The 16,498-nt window shown below is 46.4% G+C and overlaps 1 protein-coding gene across 3 annotated transcripts in view; it reads left to right on the forward strand.

The window, feature by feature from the left end:
* Nucleotides 1–857: 857 nt before the first annotated feature.
* Nucleotides 858–16,498, forward strand: part of bahcc1b (BAH domain and coiled-coil containing 1b) — a 66,401-nt gene continuing 50,760 nt past the window's right edge. The window contains exons 1-2 of one of the 3 annotated variants that reach the window (XM_076034597.1): nucleotides 858–1,291; nucleotides 12,041–12,375. In XM_076034597.1, coding sequence (XP_075890712.1) covers nucleotides 12,204–12,375 — 172 coding nt within the window. In that variant the 5' untranslated portion in view covers nucleotides 858–1,291; nucleotides 12,041–12,203. Of the gene's footprint in view, nucleotides 1,292–8,300; nucleotides 8,510–10,704; nucleotides 10,794–12,040; nucleotides 12,376–16,498 lie in introns of those variants that run through there. The other 2 variants (XM_076034595.1, XM_076034596.1) reach the window with 2 other exon arrangements.

The following is a 16,498-nucleotide window of genomic DNA, read 5'->3' on the forward strand; positions in this document are numbered from 1 at the left end:
TATATATATATATATATATATATATATATATATATATATATATATATATATATATATATATATATATATATATATATATATATATATATATGGCATTTTTGTTGTCAGTTTGAATGCACCAGTCAGTCTGCACAACAAAAATGCCTCCGAGAGTCCCGGGAGCTGCTTGGCCCGCGCAGCGCGCGCACAGAGCAGGTATTGATGTTCCTGCTACCGCTGGATTTAAAAGGTGGGTGAAGTGTGACCTCCGGGCGGGGTGATTAAGGCTGCAGTCGCCACTGTCCACACACACACACACACACACACACACACACACACGGAGCAATCAGTTCGGCGTGGCCTCCTGACTGACACGACAAGAGATGCAGTTTTTAACCGAAGCCAAAGTTTTGGCTCGACTCCTCTGCAGGAAGCGTATTTTAAGTGCGCGATAAACACCCCCTCCGCCCCCACCCCGCAACACAAACACACATCTGTGTGCGTAATTTCAGCGCAATCCCGAACGCAAACAAAACAGAGCTGGTCAGATAAAAAAACAAAAAAACAAAGGGAACAACAACAACAACAACAACAACAACAGCAAACCGCGTGTCTTTGAGTCGCTGTGTCTAAAGCGCACATGGAAACCCACGTCTTTATTGGTGGGGGTGGAGGTGGGTGTACTCTTCGCGTATGAGTAATAAACATGCTCGATTATGTCGTTTTGGCCCCCCTCCCTGGATACCCCCCCTCCCCCCTCCAAGAAAATCGCAAGTAAACTCCCCTTTGCTCTGCAGGAGAGGAGGGCAGGGAGGCAGGCAGCGTGTCGGTGTGGAAGAGAGATGAGAGCGAAGCAGGATCGAGGGAGAGGCGGATTTCTCCATCAATTCTCTGTTTAACGTCAGCGTCTCCGGCTCCATTGTGGCAGAGGGAGAGAGGGAGAGAGAGAGAGAGAGGACGCGTCACCCAGACATAAATTTGCTATTATACAGCCTCGTGGAGACTCGCGTCTGCAGGATCCAGAGCTGCTGTAGTCGGGAGGGAGGGAAAGCCCCCTCGTTGGATAAATTCAGCCTGAGTGAAAAGGAAGCGGAGCGCTGCCCGAAGTTCAGACAGTCGATTCGGACGCGCAACTGCGAAGCGGTGGAGAGCAGTGAGCGTTCCTGTTTTTTTCCCCTTCCTCTGACTCGCCAAATTCTTAACATTTAGAAATACTTAAAAAAAAAAAAAAAAAACAAAACAAAAAAAAAAAACATATTTATATATGACCCACATCCTTATTTTTTATTGTGAGGGGACGGTCGTTCCATAGGTAGGTGATCTGTTTTGTACCCTTTAACCTTTGATCCTTCCTAAAGTGATGATTAACCTTTGCTTTATTTTGACAGTTTGTGGTATTTTTGTGGATTTTTATCCTTGGTTTGGGGAGATGAATGCACAGTTAGGAAGTAATCAGGCCTTTACAATTATTTTGAAAATAATTAATATTGATTATTTAAAAATATAACCTGGTTGTTTAACCGTTGTTGCTGCTGTTGCCGCTGTTGTTGCTGTTTTCAACTGAGAGTGCGTGTTTGCTCCACTTCAGAATTCTACACCTAGACACACGCCAATGTGAAAACTTTACGCAATTTTTTTTCTCCCAGCAAATCTACGACATATCCACGTGTTATCGCCTCAACCAGATCTCGCTTAGTTGGATTTATTCCGTGAGTAGGAATTACGAGGTTTGATGGCTTTTGCAAGTTTCTCACAGTAAAACGTCGAAGCTCCTCTGGATCGGTGGTGGTGAAGGTGCAGCTGAGGTTTTATCTGCTGGGAACTCTCGCAGGACATGTGCCAACACAAGAGCATGCACGCGCTCCCGAGCACGCCCTCGCTGGCTGTTTCAGTCATTTAGATTGAGAGTTGATCACCTTCATATAGCCAGCCTCTGTGCGCGCGCGTGTGATAAAATTGTGGGATAATAACGCAGCAAAAGTGAACGCGTGCATATACGCGCACACGCACACGGCTTGCCATTCATGCGAGATGACGGGCGTCTTTTCCAGGTCACATTTCTGGTTAGTTTAAGAAAAGCGGAAATAAATACAGAGGGGGACGTCAGACAAGTTGATCTCTCTCTCACACACACACACACACACACACACACACACACACGCACACACACACACACACACACACGCACACGCACACACACACACACACACACACACACACACACACACACACACGCACACACACGTCTGACGCACGGTGAAAGAAAAACGAGTGACAGGCCTACAAATGTCCCAGAGTCATTTTTAGTTTTTAAACCCCATTTTTCAACAACAAGGCGAGATGCTTATTTTATTGTTTCTCAAATGATTTTAAATGAGTTTTAAATAATGGCTGTGAATAATGTCAATTTTACCAAGCGTCACAATGTACACACGAGCACCGAATGCAGCAAAAAGAAAATAAACTATACGTCTGACTGCTGCTACAGCGCCTGCTCCACTGGTTCTGTCCATATGTGCACTAAATGATTGCAAGCATTTAGTTTCCCATTTTAAATGTCATTTTCTAACGTCGTCACATCCAAGGGCATGCAGTCAAAATTGCATTGGGGCAAAAAAAAAAAAAAAAAAAAAAAAAAAAAAATTGCCTAGATGGTGGTTTCATTTTTTGGCTATGTTAAGTATAAAATAGATAGAATTAATTTGATGATGAGGTGGCCATTAGATGTGTTGTGCATTGTTTAAATTTGGAATTTTACTTTAATTTTTGTAAAATAGATAATTCATAATGAAACTGGTGCCATATGGGATTTTGTTCACGGGAAAAGATCCAGATGTGAGAGAGTGTGAGTGCTTTGTACTTTAAGTAAATAAAAATAATCTAGGTAAAGGGAAATCAGGATAAGAATGGCATCTGCAGTTATTCTGTACGTTTATTCTGTTAGTTTCTCTTGTTTTTTTTGTTGTTGTTAATCTTGCTGTTAAGTTAACTCAATATGTACTCTGCACTATTGAGTAGAACCTTTTATAAATCCCAACATCTTTGTTACCAAAGTTCTTATTCCTTAAACAATCCGATTCGATTGGATCACTTGAAATTTGACTAATGAATTGCAGATGGTTGGATGACCTGTTGACCCCGTGACCTATATGCACAGTACAGGGCTTGGCCTGTGTGTTTGCTCCAAGATTTCCCTGCCTAATTATCCAACATTCTTTTTCATCATCTCGAATCGCACAAAAAACACTAAACAAAACGCGCGTTCCATAGTTCACATAAAAGTACGCGTGAATGACTGTGCAGGAAAAAAAACAAAACAAAAAAAAAACACATCCGTGCGCTGGGCGTGTGAGCTGGCTCCCTCATACCCGTCAGGCTCACGCGGCGCGCTCGATCCCATTAGTTTTGTCCATAATATCAACATTTCACTCGCTGCTCAGTTCACCAGCCGTTAAGATTCAATTCTCCTCCCCGTTCGAATATAAACGGCGCATAAAGCTCGCAGCGCGAACGCGGGAGGTGCGCGCTATAGCTGTTTATGTTCACATGGTAATGATAATTAAAGCCTCCACAATTTTATGGCCTATAAATAGATGCTTGGCGCCTTTATCTCGTCCGTACGGGTCGCCGGATGTTCATGGCTTTGTGACAAGTACTAATTTCGTGTCTCTTGTCGCCGCCATCGAGCAGCGTCCCCGGTCACTTGAGATGTCGCGTGCGTCGTCCCAATGCTATACTTCAAGTCGAAACTGGAAGGTGTCGGTCGTCCTATCTATCTATCTATCTATCTATCTATCTATCTATCCACTTATCTATTTATTTTAACGTGCCATCACAAGCTCAACGCTGCGCACCAGCAGCAACAGCAGCAGCAGCAGCAGCAGTTCCCCCGCTGCAATCTGTCAGAGTGGCCGGAAACAGCAGCGTCTGTCCACGGACGTGCGCAAGCGAAAAGGTCACGTTTGCTTTTGTGTTCTGTCTACACGTTGCTCCGTCGACTCCTTAATTCATCCTCCGTGCGTCGAGTTTGGTGTTTTCACGCAGGGATAAAAGTGTGTCCACGCCGTCTTAACGCGCTCGGAGCAACAGCGTTCTCTCTCTCTCTCTCTCTCTCTCTCTCTCTCTCTCTCTCTCTCTCTCTCTCTCTCTCTCTCTCTTCGTTCGAACGCAGTCTTGGCTACAGTTGCTTCGCGGGGCTGCACCACCTTTAGACGGGCCTGCCTGGTGTCTCCTCCGCTGAACTGCCCCCCTGTTTGGAAATTCTCATCATTAAAGCGCTATCAGAAATATCTGGTGAGAGTGGGATGGTTGCTCTGCGCCGAGGACTCCCATGGAGACCGCTCCCCCATTTGGACCTCATTTGAATGCAGCCTCGCAGATGTGCTTCCCGTTCACTTTTCAAAATATGTACTTATATTCTCTCTGTCTCTCGCTCTCTCCCACCAACTCATGGCCTTACATAGAGGTTCACTTACCAGCTATCGGCTGCGTCATTCGCTTCTTTACATTTTTGAAATTGTTCATCACTGAAGAGCTCCCACAAACAAACAAACACAAAGAGATCGCAACGAAACCACGATTTTACGCAACCCATCTACACCAAAACGCCCAAATGTAAGAATTTGGAGATTTATTTATCTATTTTCGCAATTGTGTAATTCTATGTCGTTCACCGCAAAGCACGGCGGCAACGTGTCCGAAGCACGCAGCAATCTGTGGAGTTTGTAACGTCCAGGGAAGCAGTTGCACGCAGGGTTCGGTGAGAGTAGAGGGAGGCTCCTGCTCGGGGAAAGGAGCAGGAGCCTCTACCGCCGCCCGCTCCACTTGGAGAGAGAGAGAGAGAAGGAAGGAAGAAAAGGAGGGTAAAAAAAGGTGGTCGTGGTGTTGGTGGGGGGTAGCGGGGAAGGAGAGGGAATGGGGGCTGAAGAAGAAGCGAAGGTGTCAGTCAGGAACGCTTCATTGCTCGAGGACAATCGGCGCGCAGGACCGGTCTGTTTCAAGAGCAATCAGTCAATCCGCATTAATTATCCCCCCTCCTCCCTCCCAGGACCACCGCTCCGCTCCTCCGCCTAGAGTAGCTGGCACATGGACCAAGGGAGCTGCGTGTGTGTGTGTGTGTGTGTGTGTGCGCGCGCGCGCGCGCGTGTGTGTGTGTGTGTGTGTGTGTGTGTGTGTGTGCGTGCGTGTTGTGCTTTCTCTCCCTGCAACGATCACACTCCCAGCACAAGTACACACCCAGCCCAGCCCACCCCCACCCCCACCTTTATAGTGAAAAAAAAGAAGAAAGGCCAATAAAATTCAAACTATAAAGGGATTTTCCTTGTCGCTAAATAAATTAAATGCAGATTTTCTCTCTCTGTTTTTTTTTTTTTTTTTTCAAAGTGTTGCATCCTTTTGTGGAGCTGTGGAACACGATGCTTTATGTCCCCGTGTCATTAGTGCTGAGGGTAGCAGTGTTGGGAGACGCACGCACGCACACACACACACACACACACACACACACACACACACACACACACACACACACACATTTACGTATTTATACGTAGATACATTTGTGCATGCACGCAGAAATTCCAGACACACACACACACACACACACACACACACACACACACGTGTTTACGCGCGCGTGCGTGCGTGTGTGTTTGATGCGTTGATAAAACAGTTTCCTCCCCTTGTGGAGTTGAGAAAAAAGATAGAAAACGCAGCCTTGTATGTTGTGTATGTAGTTGTGATGTATACGTGGGTCTGGCAAAGTTCTCTTTGAGACGTCACTGGAGTTTCAGTGATTGAATGAAGTATTGAAATATTGTTATCGTTTTCTATTTATTTTTCATGTGCGCGCCAGGCGCGACAGCCCACAGAAGAGCACTGGGCTTTGGAATGTATGTGACAAATCTGCTCGTCACGTATATATATATATATATATATATATATATATATATATATATATATATATATATATATATGGTCTTTTTCTTCTTCTATATATAAGTACATGTGTATATATGGATATCTATACATATATGTATTATGTGTGTGTGTGCTTTTTCAAAATTATTATACATGGAAATTTGTAAGAATTCGTAATTACGTATTATAGTAATTATTAATAATATTTAAATTATTTACACATTTTACATTTTTAAATAAATATTATTTCTTTATTATAAAATGTAATGTGCATTTAATAACAACCAGTATACCCTGGTCTGCGATAATAATTAACATACCGTTTGTGCTCGGAGTAAAAATGCGCGCCCACTTAATTTTTGAACAGTTGGCAGTAAAATCTTAAGGGGAACATTTTAGGCGCAGTAAAATACGAGCCCCATCCTGCAGTTTGGATGTTACAGCATTGAGGAGAGAGCACACCGTCTTGTCAGACAAGACCTGTCCTTTTCCCAGTTCTTTAGACGACAAAAACTTCTTTTCCTTCCTGACAAAAATGGGGACTTTTGTCGAAGCAGCGTGTGAACACGATGCCCCCCACGGCCCCCATACACACAAACACACATACACACATACACGCTTTCCGCACAAAAAGTTGTTATTGCACCGTTCCGCGAACGTAGCCCGTGCGTTTTAAAACAACGTGTAATTTCCCCTCTTTTACCGTATCCCCCTTTGATTTAGTCACTCTTGACTCTCCTTTTGCTCTGGGGCCAACGGGGTTCGCTGTGGGGGGCGCCTTGAAACCGTCCCTCCTTATCGCCTTTCATCGTTCAGCGCGGGGCCGCCTTAAAACCGCAGGGGCAGTAATTGCTTTTTTCATGCAGCCCAGTGCGGACTGGCCAGCAGCCAATCAGAGACTTGTTTACACTCGGTGATTGACAGCGCTCTGGCGACGTGCCAGCCAATCGGAAGCCTCGCAACGACCGGAGCCCCGAGTTTTTAACCCTTTGCCTCCACGTATAAACAAAACCTGGACGGGGGGAATAATCAGCCTATAGCAACTCATATATTTCGACACGGAAACATACAAGCTCATATCCTTCCAGTTTTAATTGGCTGAATTAGTGAACCGTGCACGAGGCTAACCCCGGGGACAGTAATACTTCCAAAAATTAGTGATTCAATTTGCTTGTGTGTGCGCGCGTGTGTGTGATGTGCGAGCGAAGGAGAAGGGTAAACTGACGTACAACCATAAAATTAAAAATATTGATAATACGGTGACCCATGTTGTTTAATTTACGTGTAACACCTATAAACGTACACAGTCTATATGAGTAATTCGCCTAACCCTTAGCTCGCCATATAATCGCAACATATCTATTGCTACTCATAGCTGTGAAAAGAAAAATATGATTTGGAGGAAAGGGTTATGCTCACAAATATGATTGGAAACAAAAAAAAATATCTGGTAATTATGAATAATATTAATGACGTGGATGTAAGATTCACAAGGTGCGTTTTTCTCAAAACAGATATTTCTTTCAACTGGTCACCAAACTCTGATGCAGTTGCAGAATTTATCTCGAGGTACAAACTGAACACTGCGCAGACAATAAATTTGAGCTAAATCACGTAAAGTCAGACGAGTGACAAATTTCTCTCCAGGAGCATCAATAAAATCAATAAAACTACTGCACCACCTCAAAAATTAAAACCCAAATATAATAATAATAATAATAATAATAATAATAATAATAATAATAATAATAATAATAATAATAATAATTATTATTATTATTATTATTGTTATTATTATTATTATTTACAAGGGCACTCTCAGGAAATGATGCTGCATTTTGTGTATCGATACAGGTTGCTCCCCAGCCAGCGATCACGGTGGACGGGGGAGCCGTGCAAGACGAACCCTGCACGGCTCCAGCTCCTTCCTCTCCTCCTCTCTCCGCGCGCACTCACTCACTCGCGCCGCGCCAAGCTGTGCCGCCTGTCTCCTCGCATTTGCTTGTGCACGCAGCGCGCCGAAGGGCTGCAAATCAAACGCCCGCCGTTTCGCTCCGCTACTCCGCACGGCCGCCGCTCATTGGCTCCTGGTGGCAGCCAATGGCAGCGTGTGTTTACCGTCCGGGAAGTGTGTGTGTGTGTGTGTGTGTGTGTGTGTGTGTGTGTGTGTGTGTGTGTGAAGAGTGTACAGGGTGGGGCGGGTGGGTGGGGGGCAGGGGTAGCCTCACGGGCACGCTTTCACATTGTCGTTCTCAAACCAATGGGCCTGCGCGTTCACCCCCGCCCCCTCCTCCTCCTCCCTCCCCCTTCTTTTCGCGCGCGCGCGGACGCACACGCGCGCGCGCACACACACCCTCCATCCTCCTCCTCCTCCTCCTCCCAGCGTGTCTGAGTCTCCGGCTGCATGAACGAGCCCCGATTCACTACAAGCCTGAACTTCTACGCTGCGTCTCTGCCATACCTCAACTGAGTGCGCGGCGCAGTCTGCAGCGGCGGAGGATGTAATCAATCCCACATGTTTCACCCCTGCGACTCGCGGATTTTCACTTTGAACATTTTTCTACTTTTTCTTTCGCTCGTACTCGACTCGGCACGCGGTGGATATAACTTATCAGTGAGTACAAATATATGTGTTTTTTTTGCTGGGTTTGTCATAATAACAACGATTGTTAATATTTCTTTCTAAATCGCCTTTTGTGTGTGTGTTGGGTTTGGTGCTGCACATTGCGAGGGGACAACCTATCGCCGTTTTTACGTTACGGAGCTGAATCTATATTTTCCCCTCTTTTCCACCTCTCTCGGGTCACTTGAGGAATACGGGGCTGCACAGTTTTAAAAAACAAAAAACAAAAAACAAAAAACAAAACCCCGAGCTGATGTGACCGCCGCTGACATTTGCCAAAGACAATCCTCATTTCGTAATTCTAGTCTGATACTGGCAAAGCAGCATCTCTTTAACGATGTGACAGCACTGTAAAGGATTTGTCTCGGATATTCCCACTGTTTTCTCTCGCGGTCTGGAGGGCTGAGCTGCGGCGATATGTGTGTCACTTTTTGATCTGACCTCTCTTCACGGCCAAATGACTCGTGTGTTCCGATCCATTCACGGCGCTTCTTCACAACCGCTCGCTTTTCAGCGCGCCTCCGGTTTTTATAGCTGATAAATTGTACAATTTTCTTTGTTGGTTTCCTGGTTTTTTTTTGTGCGTTGCGTGTGCGCGTCTTTCTCACTCTGTGTGTACTGCGTGTGTGAGCTCGTGTGTGTGTGTGTGTGTGTGTGTGTGTGTGTGTGTGTGTGTGTGTGTGTGTGTCTGCGCTCGAGAGAAGGAGAAGGAGTAGCACGGGGCAGTTTATTGCGATCTGCAGCAGAGCTCTCTGCATCCTTCCGCGGCGTGGAGGCTGTGGAGACGCCGGCCTGCCTGCGCCTCGGCTCGGGCTCGTCTCTCGCTGTCAGCCGGCCTGTGAACATCCGGCGACAGCAGCTTTAGAACTTTGTTAGTTAAAAAAAAAAAAAAAAGAAGAAGAAGGAAGAAAATGGTTTTGTGCTGTTTATGATTTGAGAAACTTGAAGCTAAAAAATGATTGATTGTATTCCCCCCATTTTTTATTCTGAAAATTCCAATATCAGTTCATATTTACCTCCCAACAAGTCGAGCCTTTCAAAGCAAAAATATTACTTATGTTTCGTTTTTATGAATTTTGCCGCGATGCCTGACTTTTCTGTTCCCGTCACTCGCCGCAGGGCTTCTGTATCAAGTTCACGTCTTTTTGACCACTGGTTACTTTTGCACAGGAATTTTCCTCTAACAACAGTTTGACCCCTGTGGGGGCTGTGTGTGTGTGTGTGTGTGTGTGTGTGTGTGTGTGTGTGTGTGTGTGTGTGTGTGTGTGTGACGGGGCAGAGACTTATGAAAGATAGGGGTTCTAAAGGGGAATTCTGGGCAAAAATGAGAGGAAGTCGGATGGCCTTCCATGTACACACACACACAGTCCAGCACAGACTCACAACTGCTCCTCTATCATTATCATTATTGTTATTACTATTTTACCCCAACTGTTTCGCGCGACCTGCTCGCGTCTTTTGTACGTGCGTGGCACGGGATTTGGATCCAGCTTGTTAAATGCAGCCTGAGTGGCTCTCTGTTGACGGGGAATGTAAACAACACGGACGTGTGTTTACGGGCCGAAAATTTAAAAACGTATAGACAAATGTCAGGCGAGAGTGGTGTATGATTGATGTCCCGTAGAGGAGGGCCATTGTCTCTTCGCTCAGCGGCCTGAGGGACACACAACAACACAGAGTCCATTTTGCCTTTGCTCGACTGCTGCAACCTGCGTCCTTTCACCACTATTTTGCGTGTGTGTGTGTGTGTGTGTGTGTGTGTGTGTGTGTGTGTGTGTGTGTGTGTGTGTGTGTTGTTGTTGCCGTCGTAATCCAAAATGATAGTTTGCGTCTCGCAAACAATAGAGAAATTATTTTGAGCTGCTGAACTTTGTCCACCCCTCCAACACACACACACACACACACACACACACACACACACACACACACGCACTTGCGCATGCATAACAGTGTTGCTGAAAGTTGAGACCCGCATGCAAGCGGCCAAGAGCTCCGTCCCCGTGCGTTCTGTACGCTGCGGTCCACACCGGAGCATTTGCTATTTTCTTTGTTCCCTTTATCGTCGATTCCTGGGGGGTGCTATCAGCATCTACACAGCGCTAGATGGACGTGCCATGCATTGAAAGGCCCCGGTGAAGGACTTGCTGAGGTGTGCTTGGGCGAACACAGGCAGCAGCAGCAACAGCAGCAGCAGCAACAGCAGCAGCAGCAGCAGCAGCGAGCTCTTTCCCTTCCTTCCCCGCGCACACCGAGCGTCACATGGAGCCCTATTTAAGTAAATGACATCGGCTATGAGGCGCGCGCGCACACACATATAAAGGCGATGATTTCCAAGTCTATTTCACTGTTTATTGCCAGGCTGTTTCGCACTGGAGCATAAAGGTGATTTGATTTGTGTTGGGTGATTACAGTGTAGCCCAGAACATACCGATGCGTGGCTCCATTCTGTGTGTGTGTGTGTGTGTGTGTGTGTGTGTGCGCGTGTGCAGCGTGGAGGATGTTGTATGTGGTGTTTTGCCATCGCTATGAGGCACACAGGGGCCACCGATGTTAACTTTTCATTGCAAAGGGCGACGCCGCGATCATTGTATTCGCGAAGGGACGCAAACAAATGGCTAAGTTGCGTAAAAAAGATACGTCAAATCGGCCTCGAGTGGAGTGGGCTTTTTTTTTTTTACATTTTAAAATTTGACCACTGTCAACTGCACGGTTGATCGGCTTTTATATGACAGTCTCCCCTTGTACTGCCCCTAAAATAACAATAATTTATTTGCAATATATCCGCTCGTGACACGAGCGAGCGTTACATTTACGCACAACTGTTTGCATTTTTGCTAACTGCACAGGGAAAGAAATCAAACTCTCTTTGAATAAAAGGCAAACACTGAATGATTAATCACAACCTGGCGTTTCGTGTTTCTACTCGGGGTCTCTGATTGGGGGAATAGTCGCCATAATTTAGACTGAAGACCGCTTGTTGATGACAATTCCTTTATCCGCAAAAGCCCTTTCTACGCGCCCAACTCTGGTTGCAGGCTACTGAGTACACGCAGTTGTTTGTGTCCGAGCCAAGTCTCGCCTCTCTCCTTGCCATTCTTTGCGCTGGTAAATTCACCTCCACTGTTATTAACGTCGTGTTCGGTCGCAGGCTATGTTCACGGGAGTGTTTTTTCCCCCTCGTTTAGGAAACTCACGACGGCGTTTAACGTTCCTCAAATGCGCCAAAACCCGGTTCAGAAATATTTGTGTGTGCGCACAAGAGACTTTCGCGCTCCGGAATAGTAGTCTTGAAATGACACGTCCAGCTACAAAAGCAGGAAAACGTGGTGCGTAAAAAAATGTGCTCCTTCGAACGTCGCAGCTGAAACCTTTGTCTCTCTTTTATTTAAAGAACAACAATTCGGTTGTTCCAGCGAACAGCGACTGTCTCTCGCGGTTCAACCTTTTTTTATTTAGCGCTACATCCCTGGTTGGCTCATTATTGTCAGCGCTTTGACGTCTCTCCTGCTCTCTCTTTTGTAGGACATGACGGGGACTCAGTTTCTACCCTGTAAAGCCAAAACTCCGCTCAATGCGAGGGGAGCCCGAAGTTCATAAAAGGGATTATTTGCATCTGGGTGCTTGAAACCTTCGGTGCCTCCGGATTTCACTTTGGATTTGGGATTTATCGGTGCTTCTCGCCGGGATGGAAAGCCGAGATTTCGCTCCTCCGCACCATCTCCTGACGGAGCGGAGCGCGCTGGTTCACAGCGCCGCTTCCCGGATGGCGCCGGGCGGCCACGGCGCCGTGCAGCACCCCGCTCACTTCCAGCCTGGGAAATACTATTCAACGCACCTCTCCATGGGTCCGCACTCAGGTCAGTGTGAACGCAGCTCTTTTCATGTTTATAAATGACGTGTGTGTTTTTTTGTTTTCCCGTTTTGTTTTTTGTTTTTTTAATAAGGAGTCAGCGACTCCATTGCCCCCCCGCCCCCCCTCCCTCTAAGCATATGCTTTCTATATTGCAAAGTTGGGAAGCTGTCCGGGACGAAGTAGAATTTACTGTGGAAGGAAATTGTTTTGTTATTTTTAGGACATTTATAGATTAAACCCCCTCACCTCAAAACAGCAACAACAACAAAAGATGTTCAGACCTGTTTAAGTGTATTGTGTGTTGCTATAGTTTAATGAAGTGTTTATGACTCGCTTCCGGGACGTTTGAAAATTGTCACTTTCACCCTCGCGCATGATCTAAAATACTGAAAAACAGAACAATGCCCACCGTAAAGAGATCCGCGCGGTGGAAAAAGTAGAGCTTGGAATTGTCTGTCATATTCGTGTTTTTTTTCTCTTTTTTTTTAAACGGGGACATTCTGGGATTATGCGCCTTTATCACACAGGGATTATTAAACGTTTCTGCGGTAATCTTGTCATAGATTTATATAGCTTCGTCACTAAGTAAAGTGCTAATCGTTGTCATGTGATGTAATTAATTACAATGGACTAATTCTGCCGCTTATATTACCCATTAAAGCCTACATTAAAGGCCATTAGCCGTGTGCACGTCACTTGTTACTGCTGCTGCGAGTGCGTGCGTGCTTTGCGTTGGCTTCCAAGGTGCACGGTGCTTTCTGCTTTGCTTCGCTTTGGTCCTGGTCGCAAGATGGGGGTTCGTAATGGGGGAGTGGAGAGGGTGGCGTGCGTGTGCGCGTGTACGTGCGCGCGCGTTGGGGGGTGGGGGTGGGGGGCGCTCTGGCGAAGAAAGGTGTGGGTAATACCAGAAAATCCGGTTTCTATATTGAGCGGGGACGTGACGGGGTGCGAATGGGTTGACAGTGCATGCATTAGATTTAACAAGTAGCTTTGGTATCCCGTCTCAATAGGAGGGGGTTGGGGGTGGGGGGTCCCTGGAAGGTGAGTGCGCGTGCAAGAGGAGTGAAAGAAAAAGCCAGTGACTGTACCGGATGTATGTAAGGAAAGAAAAAAAACACACACCCTAATTAATTATCATTTGCGCACACAAGGCGTCCATTAAATAGCCGCTTCCACTCGGCCCTAATAAGAGCGGCATCCTGTGTGATGTGCACGGATCCACACATCCTCTTGTCTCCTGCTCGTTTGCATATTCATTAGTTTTGGGGCTCCAGCACATCATCGCAACCCGGCGCACAAACCCTGTTGTTATGAGTTACAAGTAAGTTTGGAGGATCAAGTTCGTATTTCCCCCATTTGGGCAATTAAATAAAAATCACAATGGCCGCATTAAGTCCGTGCCTTGACAGCCTTAAATTACAAACACTGCAGCAACGATGAGATTTGTATTGTTTGGTTTTATAGTGAGAGTTTATTATTAATTAATTAGTGCATTTTATAGAATTCATAATTGTAGATTGAATAGTGACTTGAACAATGATACATAATTTAATCATAATTTTAGAATTTAAAAAGAAAGTTTAAAAATTGAAATCATTGGTTTTTTTTTGCTTCTGTTTAAATTTTAAGCATTTGTTTATTTTATCTTGGCAAGTTTACCAAGTCTAAGTGATACCTTGCAACAAAGCTTCTTTATGGGGTTTAAAATTATTACAATAATTTCCACAATTCTAGTATCACAACAGGGCTGTTTTAAAAATACATTCCATAATTGTTGGCAGGACGCGTGTTGATAAAACATTTCAGGTATTTTGCGAGAAGGGCACCCGCACGCTGCTTCAAACAAGACAGATATTGTTTCCACCCGAAAAGATGCGGCCATGTCATTTTGAAAAGCCACAACTGGCGGCAACAAATGCACACACCTCCAAACTTGCAGGAACGATTTAAATAAATTACTCAGTCCTTTGACTGATATTGCTGCGTGCTGACATGTATTATGGTCCGATTTGGAGACGATTCTCTAATGTTGAAAGGGAAAAGAAGCGTAGTAATGCAGAGTGATAATGCTATTGAAATATATTCAAGAGGGCCTCTCACTGGGTTTCAAGGTGCATGACACTGTATTGAGATTCCAGATATCCAGACTCTCCATGCATGTCCCTGATGGGGTTTTTGACTGACATGATGGGCATCCAGGATTGTTGTTTTGGGGATGGGGGATGGGGTACTCATGTATGTGTGTGTGTGTGTGTGTGAGAGAGAGTGTGTGTGTTTGCTGGGAGGAAGGGGAGGGGGGGGGGGGTTACCTTTGTGTTTGCCCCCCCTTGGAGATTCAGAAAGCTGTATGCCTGGCCCTAAGGCTTCGGCACAGGGGGCAGATATGATGTGGGGTTGGCCACACTGGGGCAGGAGGGGAGTTCAGCTCGGAGGGGAGGGATTTTTTTTTTTTTTTTTCAGATCTTTGAGAAGAGACAGACACACATTTTTTTTTCCTTCGGTGTGTGTTAGGCTACTCACAAGCCCAAACTAACTGTATCACTCGCAGCTATTCCCAGTTTAAAAAAAGAAGGGAAAGCGAAGGGGCAGAAAAACCCACCCTTTCCCTCGTTTCTTAATATCCCAGAAAACCTGCAATCCATCAATTTTGCTGAGGCCTCTTATTTAGATCAGCATGGTGTCTGCTTGAATATGGTCGCGTTTGACAAGGTGATGGAATGACAGCCGCATACCGACGCCATAAGACGCTGCTCCCATTTGATAAAAACCCCTCCGTGATATTACACAGGCGTTTAGATTACTGATAGGAGCAGTGGGAAAGTCTTTGTCTGTCTGCCTGCCTGCCTGCCTGCGTGTCTGTCTGTCTGCCTGTCTGTCTGCCTGTCTGTCTGCCTGTCTGTCTGTCTTGCTCTCTGCCCCTCCCTGTTTCGCCACTTTGCTTTTATTACATCCAACCCCCCGGGGTTTTTTTTTTTTTTTTGTTAGCCCCCCTCGGCGGTGGTTGTGCAATGGTGAGCGTGCATGTTTTATGTGCGCGCGCGCGTGTGTCCGGGGCGTGCACGATTAAGGTTAGTTTTAGCCTGCAGTAGCACAGGTGTGCCGTATTATGGAGGGTGTGGCAGAGCTTGTCATTGAACAGGTGTGTTGCTTCCCAGACAGCAGACGGTTTTTGTTTACATGGCCGTGTGTGCGAGTGCGCGTGCAAGTGTGCTAAAGAGAGCGTGTGCGTTTGTGTGCGTGCGCGTGTGTGACCTAGTAATACAGACAAAAGGGCCTGCATTCACGCCACATGTGCGCAGCTGTACACACACATGCGCGCGCACGGAGCTTCAAAGGTTTTGCGTGTGTGTAAAAAGTGTGTCTGTGTGTGTGTGCGTCTTGCGCTTTGAATAAAGTATTAAAAAACAATCAGAGGATGTTTAAGCTGCAGATAACCTTCTCTGCCTCGTCTCCCTTTATTTCCTCTCAGCCCTCCTTCCTTTCTGCTCCCCTCGTTTCCTCTCAGCCTCACATGCTAAACACGGCATCCAGTTCTTTTTCGGGATTCTGCGCGTCTTTTTTTCCGTGCGCGCCGCCGCCGCTGCAGCAGCTGCCCCGTCCATTCATCACAAACGTTGTCAGTCACCACGTCCCCACTCGCTTGGAAGTTTCTCATCTTTTCAGCTTTGATAGTCACGGCGGGGACACGCCCCTTTGTCCTACACCTGCGCTGCGCACCTTCACGCCCGTTCAGCGGCGGCGGAGGGGGGAGGAAGGGGAGACGATGACCCGTGGGTGTAAAGGTTGCAGTGTATGCGTGTGTCTGTCTTTGTGTCCGCGTTCAGGAGCCCGGTGACAAAGGTACGCCGGCTGCGAACGGGAGCAAAGCGAGGAGGCTTTTATTGAGGGGAAGGAAGGAGAGAGAGAGAGAAGGAAAGAAAGACGGGCGATGGTGACGGTGTTAATGATAGATGGTTGCAGTGGGGAGGAGGAAGAGGAGGAGCGTGGGGAGAGAGACTGAATGTTTCCACCTGGTTGCTAATCCAGTCAGATTACCACCGCCTGACGGCACCCACCAGCCGCCGTCTCCCCGACTCCTCCGCCCGCCCGCAGCCTCCTCAGAGTGGCGGGGAGTGAAAGCGTGCATT

The sequence above is a fragment of the Nelusetta ayraudi genome, unplaced genomic scaffold (genome assembly GCF_046127955.1).
Source record: "Nelusetta ayraudi isolate G7.1 ecotype Tasmania unplaced genomic scaffold, CSIRO-AGI_Nayr_v1 ptg000042l, whole genome shotgun sequence".
Lineage (NCBI taxonomy): Eukaryota > Metazoa > Chordata > Actinopteri > Tetraodontiformes > Monacanthidae > Nelusetta > Nelusetta ayraudi.